General features: G+C 33.6%; 1 protein-coding gene across 8 annotated transcripts in view; it reads left to right on the forward strand.

The window, feature by feature from the left end:
• Window positions 1-18390, forward strand: part of RAPGEF2 (Rap guanine nucleotide exchange factor 2) — a 259283-nt gene that overhangs the window by 121595 nt on the left and 119298 nt on the right. For 5 of the 8 annotated variants that reach the window (XM_036887962.2, XM_036887967.2, XM_036887969.2 and 2 more), the window contains exons 5-7: window positions 11887-11962; window positions 13796-13963; window positions 16270-16287. In XM_036887962.2, the coding sequence (XP_036743857.2) occupies window positions 11887-11962; window positions 13796-13963; window positions 16270-16287 (262 nt within the window). Of the gene's footprint in view, window positions 1-1875; window positions 3111-11886; window positions 11963-13795; window positions 13964-16269; window positions 16288-18390 lie in introns of those variants that run through there. The other 3 variants (XM_036887963.2, XM_036887970.2, XM_036887972.2) reach the window with 2 other exon arrangements.

An 18390-nucleotide genomic window follows, 5' to 3' on the forward strand; every position in this document is an offset into this window, starting at 1 on the left:
TTACCACTTTGTCATTGGATCTTGAATTTTAACTTACATAATTTTTGAAACCCAGAATGAAGGGTTATCTGTGAATAGGGTCTTCCAGGTGTTATGATCATTATCCCATTTAAGTGAACTTTATTTTGAGATATAATTGATATATATTAAATGAACTTTAAAAAACCTTTAAATGTAGTTAATTTTATTTATAGAAGCATCATTGTGGCTAAAGCAGAGATGTTTTTCAATGATTACCTATGATGGAGTATAAAGTATTTAGAGTCCTTCAAATATAAAACAGAAGAACTGCCTGATAACAACCCAGGACTAAGAAGTATGAATTTTAATTTTTCTAATAATATGCTTGTGTAAGTGGAAAAGACACTGGACTAGTGTCCTTCTGTTTGGCATTAGAGATGGTTAGAAGATAACATGGTACAAAATTATGAAAGGTAATTGACCAAGGCAAAAGTTTCCAAACTGGGCTAATTATTAGATTCATCAGGCTTAGAATGGGTAAAATACTGATGCGCAGGCCCTAGAGATTTTCATTCACTGCAATCTGGATTGGATCTTACACTCTCGTTTTCAAAATTTACAAGCTGGTGTCAGTTAGATTTGAATTGAACTGAGAGGCTGTGTTAATGATTATGGAACCAGTGTATAACCATTGAGGGATTCTGGAAGATTTGGTAAAGCTGAGACCAGAGACAGGAACCTTATCTCACTAGTCTTGGTGTGCCAAAACAAAGTGAACTTCATGGAAATCGAAGTTGATAGGTCACATGTGAGGGTAATTTAGAAGGACTAATTGATGGGATTTAGTTACTGAAGTTATACACAAGGGAAAAGATGGAGTGAAAGTTCACTCCAGTTTTTTGAACTTGCATGTCTGGCAATGTTGTGCCTTTGACAGCTATAACCAGATATGGAGGTGATGAGGTGCGGGTAGATATCAGAGTTGAGATGAATATTTGATTTTAGGTATGTTGTGGCACATGCTTTAATATGCCACAGATTAGGGGACTACAGGAGGTATGAAGAGATAGCATGGGCATTGTGTCACCTGAAAAGCTTTGCAGATAGGATAGGTAGGCCGGAGGGGTGTCCTGTTTTAAGAAATCTTAACCTGATTTCATAAAGGTTTTCTCATTTTTTGTTTTCTAGCAATTTAACAGTTTTAACTCTTCCATTTAGTTCTGAGATCCATTTTGATTTAATTTTTGTGTATGAGGGTAAGTATTGAGGTTTGTTTTTCCACACAGATACTCAGTTATTCCAGGACTATTTGTATTGTAGAAATGGTATTTTTTTATCCATTGATAGAAATGGGCACAAACTGGTCTACACATCAGTTCTTATACTAATACTAACATTGACTTCATTTGTGTAGCTTTATAGTAACTTTTGAAATGACATATATATATATTCTCAACTTTGTTCTTTAATAAAATATTTAGCTCTTTTTTGTCTTTGCCCTTCCATATAAATTTTAAAATCAGCTTGCTGTGTCAAATGATTGGTAGGATTTGATTGGAATTGCACTGAATCCATAGGTCAAATTGGGAAGGTTTACTCTCTCAGCCATATAGAGCCTTTCAAACCACGAACATGGTATATTTCATAATTTATTTAAGTCTGATCTTATTTCTTTGTAAGGTCAAGTGCTGTTTTTAGTGTTTAGTAAAGTGCTGCTTTTGTAGTTTTTAGTGTACAGTTTATATATATCCTTCATTAAATTTATTCCCAACTAATTTATTTTTTGATGATAATAGGTTTCATGTATGTGCAAGTTTATGCTTTTCCTTAAAAATGTGTTCATTTAACTTCCAAGAAATTTATTAATGCAGCATTATTCAAATTACCTGTATTATTCATCTTACAGAGACATACCTACTATTTAAACTTTTTCTATAGTGTATGCCAGACTTGTGGGAGACTGGTAGCTGGGATCTGGTGCCATTCATAAAACCCTTTAAGGAATATCAGATGTTTGAGATCTTGAAATCTGTTCAGGTTCTTACTGGTTAAGGGCCAATCCGAACCCTTCATTTGACTCTGTCATTTTTCTCATTAACAAATTACATAGATCTGTTTGGTTATTATGTAATTATTTACCTCTTTAATGTATTTTATAAAAATTGGGTCATTTTTAAGTAAGATATTAGAGCTAAGCTTCCTTATTTCTTCAACCTATACATACTGAGCTTTGCACAATGAAATGGTGAACATTTAACAAAGGCATTTTGGATAAGGCATGTGTCTACATGCTGAAGGGGAAAACTTTTATGGACCATAACTTTTATACAAATTGATCAGCTGCCATCTGTGTACAAAGCACTGTGATCAGCAGAGACCTATTTGTGCCACTGTGTAGACTGATAGCTGCAGATCAGTTTAGCTGAGCTGTTCTGTAGCAGTGAAGTCACGAGGACATAGACACTACCAAAGTGTAGTCATCATCACATCACTTGTCTTTTGCTGGTTTAGATTGTGGCAAGAGAGAGAAACTGCTTGCTCTCTTCAGCCCAGTACAGCTGAGGTAAGGTCCACCTTTTTTCTCTTGAAGGGACACACAAGAGCAGAAGCAGCCTCTTTCAACTTCTCCCACGTTGTTTTGATATAAATTTTATGCTAGGCCCTCTAGCCAGGTACATAAATTCAGCATCCTTTTGGTGGAGACCAATGTGTGTAATATAGCTTGGGTAAATTTTAATAACAAAATTGCATTGCAGAGCACATCTAAGCATTTGACCTTGAAGAGCAGACACTGCAGATTTCCCTACTTGCCCTTGATTTAAAGAGAATAGATAGTGAATTAATAGAAATTGATAAAGAGCCTCTGTCAGGCAGCCACTGAGGTCATGAAGCTGGTATGTGGAAACAGTGCCCATACAGCATGCGTAACATATAACTGCAGCCAGGAAGAGGGGGTGGGTCATCGAAGCAGGAAATTAGCCTTCAGAAGGAATGTTGTCTCTCTGCTCCAGCTACAGCTGCATGGACTCACTGAGAGAAAACACACGGAGAAATGGAGAGTGCTCGTTGCTGCCGAGAAAAGAGCTCCTATAGGAGGTGGCAGCACTATTGCTGTTACTGGTACTTCAGAGATATTGAAGACAGTGCAGGTTAGATTTTTTTTTTAAAGGAATCAAAATGTCAATAGTGTAAATATCAAATGTTTAGTACCTCTCCTGTAGTTAAATAGACAACAGGCTACTGAACAGAGAGGGGAAAACAGCTATGAGGCCTCTGCTTGTAATTTTTTTCTTGTGCTCTGCTGTCATAAGCGAAAGTTAAATGTTGAGATTCATTGTGCAGAAGAACCAGTCTCTGTTAATTTGTGCAGGGTGATGATTGTTAGAATATTTCTAAATGAGCCTTGAAAGAACTTGAGATGTTTCGGTGTATCTTTAGTTTTACCAAATAGTTACTTCTGAAATATGAGCTTGTTCAAGGCCATGCTTTAGAAAGGATTTGTAATTTACACACACACACACACACACACACAATTTCTAAGTGTACTTGGTGTATACATGTTTTTATTTTAAATAGTGATTATATTTTGTTATTAAACTAATGAGTAAGGACAAAATATTTAAAAAGATTAAATGCATTTTTCTGTTGTTCAAACCACTTTTATACTTCCATTAAAATTTATTCCTCTATATTGTACTGATTTTTGAGAACAGAATTGATGGTATCAGCAGTTACTAGATTTTTTTTTTAATGTTAATTGCTGTTCTGCTTTCTAAAGGCAATGTCATATGAGTATATTTTTGTAAGTTTTTAAAAAATTGATTTTGATTGGGAACATCAGTTCAGTCATTAAATTACATTTTTAAGAAAGAAAATAAAATTTAGTAACTGCTTACCATTTTCTAGAAATGAAGGTATGAAAACTTGTTATCTCAAGAGTATTGCATATTTAATCACTTTGCACATTAGGATTGCTCACCAGTATAACCTCAGTTTGACTGCTGTGTATTCCCTTCCTGGGTATAGCCTGACCTGAATAAGTTTACATTCCAGTACTGAGGAACTGCATTCCACTGGGCAGTGTGGATGTACAGCAAGAATGTGGAGGCCCATAGAAAGGGCAAGTTTAGGGACACTGATAGAAGAGGCTTCTGTGTTCAGCAACTGCCTTTTGTGGAAACACCCCAGGAGAAAGTACTCTTGACTTAACTTGGGTGGGGAAGATGTAGTCACAGAAACTTAGGTCAGGATGGCCTTACCAGAGTATCCTTTCTGGTGTATCATTACCCATGGGTAGTTATGAGAACTAGGTAAGATTTTATATTCTCAAACATTTGGTTTCTTGTTGTGAGTCTTGAACTTGAAAGAAAGTTTATCAGGCTACTAAAATTTTACTGTATTTTACATTATATAGAAGACAAATTACTTTAGTAATTTTTTGTCTGCATGTTTTGTGACTATAAAATCATGCCATTTTGCACCTGTAAAAATATTGAGCTTGGTTTATTTTGGCTTTAGGAACAATTTTTAATTTGTTCTGTATAAAACAATAGGAGTGAAAATCTGAATTATTAAACTGTTTTGGTAGCAACCATTCCTAAATTAGTCATACTGGCAGAGTGTGAACATTTAGGTCTAATCTGTTTGTCACACTGCAAGTGGTTTTCATTAATCATTTGTTGTAAGTATAGCTTTTTGTTTTTTTAATAGCTCGAAAAGCCAATAGATTGACCCAAAGTGAACCTGCATCACTTTTAGTTGTTATCTTTGGTTATTTAATACAACCCCATAAGGACATTCTGAAATTACATTGAGGTTAATAGTTGAAAGCCAAGCTCTACCGTCTATTTATACAGAACAATTTAGAAGGATTTAAAATAGACTGTAGTAATTAAAATTTCATACTGTGTAGAACTAGAAGACTCATATACCATGCTTCTCTGTCTCTCCCTATCACATCTTCTCTGACTTTATGGCCTCCTGTGAAAGGCTGGTATCAGTATAAAAGGAGCTAACAGGTTTTTAAATATTCAGGCCATATTTCATTGATGAGCTGCTGCCTACATCTTTCTTGCTTTGAAAGACAGTTATTGTACCTAAATGTATTAATATTTGTGTCTTATACATGTATACACATATGTGTGTATATATAGAAAGACTGAAATTACCAGAAGACAACAGGGATAAATTTTTTTCATTTAAGTATCATTGATATCCAATCTTATATTGGTTTCAATTATACAACACAGTGGTTCAACAGTTACCCATATTATTAAATCCCACCCTTTCTAGCGTGGTCACTATCTATCAATGTAGTAAGATATTAGAGGATCATTAACTGTATTCTCTGTGCTCTGCTGCCATCCAACAGGGATTAATTTTTTGACAATATTATTTTAACTCAGTTAAAATAAGCTGTGTTACTTTAAAAATTAAGAAGTTTAAACCTTTAAAGTGTCTTTGTTTCTCTTCGTATGTGGCATTATATGTGCTGTCTCAAAGAAGCAGATGTTCTACTAGCTGAAGTTCTGGCAGCAGCTGCCTGAAGAGACTTGCTTTTAATAGATTTGACATTCAGGTATTTGACTGTTCCAGCATAACTTTTAAGCTCTTGATGGCCATTTGTAACTTTGCTGGATTCTGAATTACACAAGTTGATTTGTCATTTTTGCTCAGCTAACTAGTGAGTGAACCTAGGCAGTTTCTGAGAATCTGCCTTTCAACCAAGTTCTGTTTTCCACTTGTCATGGGTTTGTGCTTTAGGGGTAAGTGTGATGTGATATATCAGTATTCCTGAGGAGCTCTGGAAATTATTATTAAATGTCAAGCTTACCAAAGATGAGAGTTTATATCATTGAATGTGAAAAAAGGGCTATAAAGGGAAACGAGAAAAGGGTAAGATCAATGTAGTATAACAGAGACTTGCACCGTGGTATCTGGTTGTGATTTCAGGCATCTCATTTAACCTGCCCTTAGGTAGGTTGGCTTAGTTTCTCCATTGAGAAATGAAGTTGAACTGGGAAGGCACTTTTCATGGCCAGAGTGTAATGACATAGATCATACGTATTGTAATCACTTGGAAAGGACACATAGCCAAATAAAAGGAAAAAAAAAATCACTTGGGGACCTTTTTCTAAGTACAAATATTTGAGAACCTTGGATGTAGCACACTGTATTATGGCACACTCTCAGGTATGATGCTAAAGAAGAGAGACCCTGTACTGTAAGATTTTCTAAGTTTTTTCTTAGCTATGAAATTCTGTAAATCCATTTTGGTTTTGAGATGCAATTGTAGGGAGCAAATAGGACATTTAAAAAAGTGATTTAATGGTGCTCCCTGTTCTGCCTGTTAAGACTTCTTGTGTACGTATCTTCCATGGAATACAAAGTATTTAAGAAGGGGAACTATTTAAACAAGTTTCTTATAAGCTCTGTATTGATTACAGAGTTAATATTGATTCTGTACTATGTGTCCATTGAGTATTTGGAAGAGAAATGAGAAGCAAAACTGTGTATTTGTGGGTTTGATTGTGTACTCAGTCTTTCTGTCTCCCTCTCTCTGCATGTGTGGAGATGGGACTTGGAGAGGCTACCTTCTAAGTATGGCTAGGAATAAATAGAAATGGGATTAATGCTGTGTAAAAGAAAAAATGTAGGTATAATTGACTTTTCAAAGCACTTGATTTAAAATATTTCAGTAACATTTGTTTACCTTCTCCTCTTACCTTCCTAACTTTCCTTTTACCCACAACTTCCATCACTTTATTGCTAAATTAATGTGGAAAAGAGATCCATTCCAGACTTATCAGTGATATAATTCAGCTAGCAGACTTAACTATTATTTTCTTTCTAAAGATTGTTACTTGGTTAAAGTGGAGCTCCTACTTCTTATTCAGTCCTAAATTTTTGCCAACTAGCTTAACGCCACTAATACAAACAAACAAAAATCCTCTTGATAAGTTTCTCTTATAAAATTTTTAAAAAATTGTGGTTAAATATGTGTGTGTGTATAATAAAATGTGCCATGTTAAAACCATTTTAAAGTGTATAATTCAATGACATTAAGTACAATCACACTGTTGTATAACCATCACCACTACCTCTTTGCAAAACTTACATTCCATAGTTCCAGACAGAAATTCTGTAACCATTCAAGCATTCTCCAACCCTGGTAACCCCTAATCTACTTTTTTTTTGTCTTTATGAATTTTTGTATTTAATGTAAGTGGAATCTTACAGTATTTGTCATTTTGTGATTGGCTTATTGCACTTCTTAATGCTTTCAAGGCCCAACCATGTTTTAGCATGTATCAGAACTTCAGCCCTTTTTATGGATGAGTAATACTCCATGTTATATATATATTACATTTGTACATTCATCTGTTGATGAACATATGTGATGTTTACACCTTTGGGCTATTGTGAATAATGCTGCAGTGAACAGTGGTGTACAAATAACTCTTTGAGTCCCTGTTTTCAGTATGTTTGGGTTTATCTAGTAGTAGCATTGCTGGGTCATATGGAAATTCTGTGTCTGTCCTTTTGAGGACTTGCCAAACTGTTTTTCACAGTGACTGCACCATTTTATATTCCTACCAGCAAAATACAAGGGTTCCAAGTTCTCTACAGTCTCTTTAATACTTGCTTTCTTTTTTTTTTAAATTGTAGCCATCCTAGTATCTCATTTAAATCTAGTATCAGGTATGAAATGGTACTTCATTGTGGTTTTGATTTGTTTTTCTCTAATGACTAAGAATGATGAGCAGTTTTTTGTGTGTGTGCATTGGCCATGTGTCTTCTTTAGAGATAGGTCTATTCAAGTCCTTTGCTTATTTTTAAATTGGGTTGTTTGTCTTTTTGTTTTGACCTGTAGGAGTTCTTTATATATTCTGGCTAGTAAACCATTCTCAGATATATGATTTGCAAATATTTTCTCCTATTTTGTAGATTATTTTTTCAGTTTCTTGATAATGTTCCTTTGGTGCATAGAAATTTTTTATTTTGATTAAGTTCACTTTACCTATTTTTCCTTTTGCTGCATGTGATTTTGGTGTCATATCTAAGAATCCACTGCCAAATCCAAGGTCATGAAGATTTATCCTTGTTTTTTTCCTAAGATTTTTATGGTTTTGGATCTTTTTTATTCAGGTCAGTGATCCATTTTCAGTTAATTTTTGTATGTAATGAGAGATATAGTGTTCCAATTTCATTCCTTTTTCAGTGGAAGTACAGTTGTCCTGGCAGATTTGTTGAGGAGGCTGCTCTCTGTTGAATGAATGTAGCACTTCTGTCACAGTTCAGTTAGCCATAGATATATGGGTTTATTTCTGGACTCTCAATTTTATTTCATTGGCCTATATTCTTAAGCCAGTACCACATTGTTTTGATTACTGTAGCCTTATAGTAAGTTTTGAAATCAAAAGTGTGAGTCTTCCAACTTTGTTTTTTTGAAGATTGTTTTGGATAATTAAGCCCTTGCAATTCTATGTGGATTTCAACGTTGGCTTTTCCATTTCTGCAAAAAAGGCTGTTGGGATTTTGATAGGATTGCATTGAATCTGTATATCGCTTTGTGTAGTCTCTTATAAGATATAATAACAACAAGTGCACTTAATGAGATTAATTGTCCATTTCTGACATAGGCACAAGGAACATTTGCAGAATATAGTCACCTGGCTTTGGAAGAATCCTTACTTTTTTCTGACTTTTCTGAAAACCTAGAAGGATTGTAGGTATATTATTTGTTATCCAAATTCTTATTTAATCTGTATCATTTTTAATTCTTTTTTATATCATGACTTTAGAAACTTAAATTATACCAGCTTTCAGCTGCTGTTAATGGCTGAGTGAACTCTTTTTAAATTTATGTCGCTGGTCTTAGAGAATAATACCCTTTGAATATTGCCTCAGTATTTTTGTTAGAAACTTGTCCATTCTCTTTTTCCCCTTAGAGACTTTTCTAGGGCAATGCTCTATTACAGATTTTTGTGGTTTTTGATAAGGATATGTACAGTAATTGGCATTTTTTATTCTTTCCTAGTGTGTCTGTTTTGAAGTGCTTTGTTTATTATTATGTTAGCAGCTTACTGTTCTAATGCCTTTCATTTATGACCTTAAAACATGAGAATTCCTTATTGTTTAATATCATAGTAAGTGCTGGGTGCATTTGATTGCTTTTCACATAGACTATTTCATTGTGCAGGTTGGATCCTCTACTGCTTTCTTGCGATCACATAAAACTTCATAAAAAGTCTAGTACTTTATTCTTACTGGCTTTGTTTTGTGGTTTACTATCTAAATATCTATGTATCATTTACAAACCTGAAGATTTTTCTCTGTACCTTTCTACTAAATCATCAAAAATATTTAATAGAATTGATCTTAACGTCTATGGTATATCTTATCTCCTATATGTCTGTATAGAACATCGATTTTTTAAAACATAGTAAATAATATTTACTTACTTAAATTTATATATTATTTCATTTTATATATTTATTGTTTCATTTATATATATGTTGTTTCGAAGAACCAGAATAGTACCAAAAAAAGAGTATTTTTTGGACTTAATGAATTTCTAGCTGACATTTTTCTTTCTCTCTGTTCATTCCTTCCTTAGAGCTTCTGGATTATAAGCTAAGAATAAGAAGTTATCTCTGTGACAGAACCAAGAGGCCTTGTCGTTAGGCCTAGCATGTGCATTCTTGACCTGTGCTTTGGCTCTTTGGAGCCCACTTATTCCTTCTGGGTTCTTGGTTATGTCTGTAACAGTAGATTTTTGGATAAATGAAATAATTTGTTCTCCTTTGTGTTCTTTGTACTTTGTCTTTTCTACTCAGCATAGTAAAGAATTAATTTGGTGGAGAACCTATTATTTCTCCTACAGTTCACATCTTTGTGATGGCAAGTAGGACTTGAGCATATTTATAGCACATTTTGGGGATGCAAGCTTTTCATCCCCAAAGTGTTAGGGTGACTAAATGTGAATATCTTCCTAGATGTAACATTCTGTTGAACTAATGGCTAGTTGATAAGAGGATTTGAAGCCTTAATTCTAAATTAGGGAGTTGTTGCAATAATTAGGCATAAAATAAGTGGCTACCATATAGTTTATGCATATAAATGTTACCCCTTTTGTTGCTAAAATTTGCAAGCAACTCAATTTTAGGAGATTTTATTTTTTATTAAGTGTAATATGATCCTCATATGTATCACAAACATTTGGGTTTTTTTCAACATGGAATTTTTAAAAAGGTAAACCATTCAACAATTGATGTTTATAAAATTTGTCTAGTTCTATAATTTAACAAAAGGATCAGTCACAAATTCTTTAGATTTTAATGTTATTTTATTTAGTAATAAACTTAAGCACACTACATATTTTTACATCGTTGTATAAAAGGATTAAATGGGCAGTGATGGTATGAAAACTGCTACATATATTATAATTATGTTGAAATTATTTCTTAAAATTTGTACTGTAATAAGCTTCACTGTAAAAATTAAATTGCAGTTAGGTAGTTTTAGAAATGAAAAATTTTTGTGTGTTGAATATTTTATGTTATTTAAATGTATTGTAAAGTAAAAAAATATTTAAAAATTCAGATCATTTTAATTGCATGAGAAGTAACATGACAAAGAAGATAGGTTTATCTTTTTCTTGCCAATAATTTCCTGTCTAATAAACACTCTTAATATGTATGTTTATGGAAATATGGATGTATATATGAATATTTTAAAAATAATTTTTCATATATGCTAAGTATGGTTCTGTTTTTGATTTTCATACAAACAGAATTTTGGAGAAGGAAAGGACTTCAGGCCCAGACTAATCTAATAACCTTGCAAATAAGTAAAATCTAGAATATGAGAATCTTCAAGTTGGTTTGCCAGAGATCACAAATGGCAGAGTGAGGATGTTGACTTTACTGTTTTCTTCATTTTATATGACCTTTTTTTTAAAAAAAAACCCATAGTTTGCCTTTTAGTATGTGAAATGTTGTGCACCACCATGACATAAAATGGGTTATTAAAGGAGTAAGAATTTCCAAAGGAGTCACTCAAAATGTCAGTTACCTTGGGGAAAAAGTGTGCTCAATGAAATAGTTCTTTGGAAGAATTTTTTCTTACATTTTTTCTGAAAGATAGGTTATTAATAATGGTTACCAAAAATATTGACTGGAGGGAAGGGAGGATTTTGCAGTAGTAGTACTTTAGTAGAGCAAATCAGGACTACCTAGCTTCACCAGGGTTTTCTCTTCATGGTTCCAGTTTGTGTAGCTGTGTCAGAGAGAATATGTCTGCTGTAGTGTTAAGGTGGGGTCGTCACAGATAGTAAAGGCATTATGTCTGAGGTCACTAGTGCAGAGTTCTGAGGAGGAATGGGCTCTTAATATACACATCCATTTAATTCACTTTGTAACTATGGAAAAAGTCTTACATTAAATACCTTTTCCTTAAATGTATTTACAATAAGTTGATTTGAAAATTTAGAAAAGTTACATTTTTTAGGTGAAAGAAATGTTTAACATAAGTGAGTTAGGTTATAGAAGAGAATTATATACATTTTATACTTTCTCTGGATGTTTTTATGGCTTGCCATTGATTCAGTTCCCATCCTTATTAGAATATTCTAAATCTTCACCTAACTCAGACTGGTTTAAGACAGCCTAACACAAGACACATTCATACTGATACATCATTATCTATCTTATTAATTAGAAAACATTCTATTGGAATTTTCTAGAATAATATGTCTGAAATTTAAGAATTTTAATGGTTCCTTGTCATTCTGTGTAAATAACGAGTAAACATGGTTTATTTTTCTCCATGTGTTTTTTTGTTGTTTAGTTTTTCATTTCTATTTATCTGGAGTGTTGGCTTAAATTTACAATTTATATTTCTTAAATCTCTTTTTCTTTCTAGCTTTGGCAAGCGTTCTGCAGGAAGCTTTAGGCGTGGCTGTGAATGCATTGTTTTAGAGCCTTCTGAAATGATTGTGGTAAGAATCTGAGAAGACTTTCTTGCCCTAAAAAAGTTATGAAATAAAAGCACTTTCATATGCTACTTGTATTAGTATATTATATATTTTATAACTTTAGGTATATTTATTTCATAACATTTTATTATGCATTTGAGTTCATGATCATAATATTGTAATGATTTACAGGATTCAATTAAATGAAAAAGAAAGCTTAAAAGGGGAACCTGAATGTTTGACACTTGAACTTTGTAAATCAGTCTATGATATGCCATTTAATTGAAATTTGGGGAGAATCTTTAAATTGCAGGATTTTAGATCTCCAAAAATTGATTGGAATGAGGGAGATTCTTCAAATGAGTCACAGTGATACATATTCAGGCAGCAATTAACGTAAGGAAATCACTTCAGTTCCTTCAGCTGTTTGAAAGGACTAGTATGCTGGTTAAACATTTTGTTGAGATCCTTATCTCTCTAACTGAATTGTGTGATTTAAAAAAATATATTGAGATATGATAACACAAAAAACATAATGTTAAGGAAGATATGAATAGCATAATTATTTTTATTGATATTTTTTAAAAGCCCATCACATTCTACCTTACTATATAAGTAGGACAATGTGTACCACTTTTTAAAAATCAGCAACAAAAATAAGAGTATAGGGAATGCACTAGAGTGGACATTCAGCTTATACTGATGTGCGTAGTATTCTCCATCATAGCATCCTATCATGGAAGGAAAACCTTATAAATAAATGATGGTCTAATATAGATAATGATGGGAGTTGTTTATTTACATTTAATAAAGAATTTGGTAGATGACTATAAGTCTTTTTTCAGAGAAGATTTAGAGTTTTTCCTGATGATGTAGGAGAGGAATTCTATCAGAAATGAGAACTTCTTCATCAATGCTAGAGAAAACTTTTTGTAAAATTTCCCTAAATTTACTCTTAAGTGAAACAGTGGTATGGTGGTAAGTAAAGAAATAGGATTGGAAAAAATATAGGCAACTACATAGACTTTCCAGCAACAGGTCTTGAAAAGCACTTTAGGTATTTTCTAGAGATTTTGGCTCCTCTTAGTTATATCTTATGGTTCTCTGAAGGAGTTTTGATCTTAAAAATTCCTTGAAGATTTGATACTTGCTGATACACAAACTACTAGGTTTGCCATTGTGAGAATAGTCTTAGCATCTAAATATGTCTCTAATGTGAGCAGTCACATTTGCATTACGTAGGTATGATGAGGATTAACCTAACGTAACTTGTATTCCGTTAGTCCATTCACCAGGTTTCTAAATGTTTAAATGAGGAATTACTTTTTTTTTAAACAATGCTATTTATAATAAAAAGAAACTGAATCTACAGAATCAAAGTAGGAAGAGAAACCCTTAAGTAATCCACCAAAATTATGCTGCTGGCAGGCCTGTTTTGAGTCATGTGCGATTTAGGGGTTTTTATAGACTTACTTATATACATCAGAGTTTGTGTGCTTCAGTTAAGACAATGGAGCAGTTGCTTTCATAATGAGTGGTAATGTATCCTGTGAGATCTTTCAGTAATAAATCAGCACAAAGACTACTGAAAATATCCTTCCCTTTGAAACTACAGGAAATTCAAGAGTTACCCATGTTTCCTAAGTGGAACTGAAAATGCCTCTTCATAAAAAAAAGTTAACTTAAAACCAATTAGTTCCAGAGAAGTTCAGGAACAGTCTGTCAGGATAGTTTGTCTACAAATGTCTTTGCAAAGTGAATGAATATGGACTTATTTGTAAGTTTTGTTCTGCATCTGATCATAATATGGAATGTTGTATTTGAAGAAATAAAATTTCGGGGATTTTTTTTTTTCAGGTGGACTATATGGATGAAAATGAAGAATATTTTCAACGTCAAGCTTCTCATCGACAGTCTCGAAGGAGATTTAGAAAAATCAACCAGAAAGGTGAAAGGCAAACAATTATTGATACTGTGGATCCTTATCCTGTGGGCAAACCACCTTTGCCTAGAGGCTATCATACGGTAAGTTATAAAAGTATCATATTTTTATTTATGATGGGGGTTTTGGACAAAGACATTTAAATTTTCAATTTTTGGTGAATAATTCCTTTCTCTGATGATCCTATCCAAGGTGCAGATTTTGCTGGAAGCACACGTAGTATGAATAGTTTCATGGAGCATAGGAATAAAATCTCAAAAAACTTTGTTTAGCTTCTTTTTTTCTCAAAAAATTCTCTGAGAATCAGCTTTGTGGTCAGCATGTACAGTTGTAACTGGAATATTTTAAGTTCTTACCTTAATTTAAAATTTTAGCTCCCCACCCCCACCCCAATGATATACCTGTTTTTATTGATAAAATAGATATATAAAAATAACATTTCATAGCTTTTCATACCATTATGAGAATATCCTGAGAATTTTTTTTTGTTTTTAATACAATGAAGTGAGAGCATAATTTGAAATGATGCTATTTAAAATCCCAGTGTAAAAATAATCTGAAGTATTTCTAGTAGGTTCAGAGATCCTCTTAAATGCTATGGCCCCCTTGATTGTCATTTATTTCATAAGTATTTGATAAATAAACTGCTTTTCATGTTTGAGGAAACCAAGACACAGCTAGTGAGTGATTTGTACTATACCCCAAATAGTCAGTTTCAGAGCCATATTTTATTTCCTTCTTTCTGCTTAGTTGCACTCAGCATATTAAATTAACCCTGGTAGTCAACCCAAAATAGTTGTGAATATATTTGAGGATTTCTATTTTTAAAAACTTAAATTTTACTTAAGGTCAAAGATAGTTTATCAATACATATAATGCCATTAAATGAGTAGTCATTATATGTGAAAATAATTTTAAAATGAAAATAGATAATTGACAACTTCTTCATTTCTCATTTGTTTTTCTTATCTGTCCTTTTTGTAGATAAGTATAAATGTAAAATGCATGGGAAATGTATATAGATTTAAAAGTTTGTACTCAGTTTTTAGTAACTTCAAGTGATGTATTTTATGCTTATACTTTATATGCTCTATTGCTAAGAGCTCTTTGTATTTGAATATTTAAGCAGTGTTGACCATCAGCTACCTGCCTACTCCTCTTAACTACCCATGCACTATTTAATTTAACATGAATTTCATATTTGAATCATTTCATTGAGCTCTTTTGGAAAGGATTGCCTTTTTGCTCATCATAAAGACAGCTTTGTTTATTGGAGACACTTGCTTTAAAAAAAAAGTCTATGAAAGGTTTTTTGTTATCACTGACTATAAAAGAAGGTAGTATTTTTAGAGTTAATGGAGCATCATGGAAGAATGCTCCATTAATGGATTAAAAATAGTTGTATATATTAATAGTACTATATATTATAATGTAGCCTAGTACTAATATTATTAATATTCTTCCAGTTTTGGCATTATTTTTCCAAATCCGAGTCCATACTAAGATAACAGGAATATGGATTACTTAAGGTTTAGTAGTAAAGCTGATTCTTATGTGTCACACTTAAGTTGGGGGGATCACTTTATAACCATTTCTCTCTTCTATCTCCATATTTTCCCCTTTAGGAAACAAATACTTCACTCACTTTCCTTACATAACTCTCCTTTTTTTTAATCTGATTTTTTAAAATTACAGTTTTCTGTTGTCTTTATTGCAAGATTACTTTTTTTTTTTAGTAGTTTTACAAAAAGTCTTACCTGGTCAACAGTTACTTTTATTAGGGAAAATTCTGTACTAGTATGAAAATTTTAATTTGATTTCACATACCAGTTTACTAAGAGTGATATATTATTACTACTTTTACTGAGTTCAGACTGGCAATAATGTAGTCATACTTGAAAATATTAAATCCTACTTTTTGTGTAAATTATGTTTTAATTATATTTGTATAATACTTATCATATGTAAGTACATGAGTACATGATTTTAACATATGAAAACAAAAATTTAATTTTGTATATATGGCACCACAGAATAAAAACAATTAAGTGAAAATTAGTATTCTTCATTACCCCTAAGCCATATTTTTTACTTATTCTTAACAGAAATATTTGTTTTCGAAAGAACTCTAGTAGTGGGATTGAGGGTGAAAAGTTTATAGAAAAGATAGATGATCATAGTTCACAGGTGATTTTAAATGAGTGCAATTGCTTTTAAGTGCATGGCTAAAAAACATAGAGAACATTATATATATATAGCCAATTCTGTATGGTCATTCTTAACCTTATTTTAACATTATATTCATTTTGGCAGATATACTATAGCATGTCTGATAATGTTCATCTTTTCCTTTCCTCCTTTATGGCACTCATTTCATTTTGGCTCAAAGGAATGCACTAAATCTCAGGTATTGTAATTTGTATGTGGTCTCCTAATACTAACCTAAGTTTATTTGTGAATTTGCATTGTAACTAATGAGTTTATAATATTGATGTGTTTTGCTTGGTGTCTTGGTCTTTTGTATTTTGCCCCAATTTAGTAAAATCTCTTAAAGCTTTAAACTATCAGTGGTTTAGGTGATGATGCACAGGCTGTTTTATTTGTATAGACCTAGGGATGAATTTCCCACCTTCTTTGAAGAAAGAATAAAAGTATAACCTACTTATTTGTAAGAATGAGTGGGATATTGTTCTAACTAATCTGCTTTGCAAATAAAGAAATGAAGAGAGTAAGACAGATTGATAGACAATGGAAGTTTAATTGCTCTTTGTGTGAAAGCTTTGGAAATTTATATGCTCTATTACATGTTAAATGCTATAGGTAAAAGATTTAAATTTCAGGATTCCTAATGTGGGAGCATTTTGGGAGACCACTGGTAACAGTCAGATAGAACAAAGACTTAATTGAAAAGGAAATAAGAATTTTAAATTGCTTGTCTTCTCTTATTTATGCTTTATTTTTAACCAGATTTCATGCTTTTATTTCATTCTATATTTTAATTGAGACCTATAGAGACCTATAACAACTTTGTTCACTTCTTCCATGACAGTAGATGACTAATTTATGGCTTTTGCTGTTACTTTTTTGAATTGTGGGTCAATGTAGATCCAGGAAAAGGAAATCCCGAGGCAAAAAACCTCTAAAAACCAAAATCAGTCAAAGGGAGAAATAAAGTTTAAAACCCGTTTATTGCTTACAAAACTGCAGTCCGGCCCATCTCTCTCTCCTGCTCAAGCAGCCACCACACCGGCCCTCCCCCTCACCTCTCAGGTAAAGATAAGCCCTCTGTTGCCCCGGTAGTTATCCATTGATATGGAGATGAACTTCTCCACCCCTGAGGAAAGATGCAAATGCACTAAAGCCATACTTCTTTTTTTGTCTGAACGCCTATTGATATGTAGATATACTAAATCCAGGCGAGATATTCTGGAAATGTTTCAATTTTACCCACAATCCCACCCCTCCAGAAATCTCGCCTTACAATTTACTTGATCTCCCTCTTCCGACCAATCTAATAACATGCAATAGTAACAGCAATAAAATCTTGATAATCCTCAAGCCAGAGGATTCAGCCTATGCAGATTAAGTAAATGTACTTTACAGCACAATCTCTCACTAAGCACAAAATACGTTTCTACACTTGTTTACTCATTCCTAACAATCATGCTAGATTGCTCACAAAACTTTTACCAAACATTAGACAAAGTCAAGCCTCTCTTTAAACATTATTTTCTTGACAACAGCAACACAATCATAATTCTCAAGCCAGAGGATTCAGCTAGGTTCAAAGTCCCATGCACATTAAGTCCAAAGCTTGTCCATTTCAGCCATCACGTGGCAGCTGCAGCCAGGGGGCGCATCCAGGACACAAAGACTGTAGAAGCAAATAACTGTGATTGCTGAGGGGCAATTTTCTGTTATTACAGGAATACACAGAAGGCCAGCTTCCAGGCCTTTTCCCCAAGGTACCAGAAGAGCCAGCCATTGCCGATCTATGTGTTGAAATGTCCAGGGCCATGTCCATTTTATTCCTAATTGCTGTACCCATATTTACAATGCATGTCCAATAAAGTGGGTACCTCGACTGCTCTCAGGAACTGGCAACCGACCGCAGGCTGCAGAGAGATGCTCTAGGCCCCTCTTGGTGGTTTGCTGATCTGCACAACGTGCAGGGCACTCCTTCCAGACTTGGCTGACTTCTTCAGAGGTGAAAAACAAGCCACACCGATGGGCCCACATTATCTTTTGAGGTGTCTGTGCCACGCCACTACATGGCCTTTGGGTCCAGTCTTGCACCCACCCCGCAATGGGATAGGAGTTATTACCTTGGTCGGAGCTGTTCCAGAGATGGGCTCTGTAGCCAGCAAGGCATGGTACACAGCAGCCAGTTGCTTCAAGGTGACTCTGACCTCTGCTCCTTTCCATGGTTGTGGCCAGTCTCCGGCTGGCAGCAAGAGCAGCAGCAGTGGCAGAAGCAGTAGCCTTAGGCTCGGGCCACGGGCGGGGGTTG

This window comes from Manis pentadactyla, chromosome 1, assembly GCF_030020395.1.
Source record: "Manis pentadactyla isolate mManPen7 chromosome 1, mManPen7.hap1, whole genome shotgun sequence".
NCBI lineage: Eukaryota > Metazoa > Chordata > Mammalia > Pholidota > Manidae > Manis > Manis pentadactyla.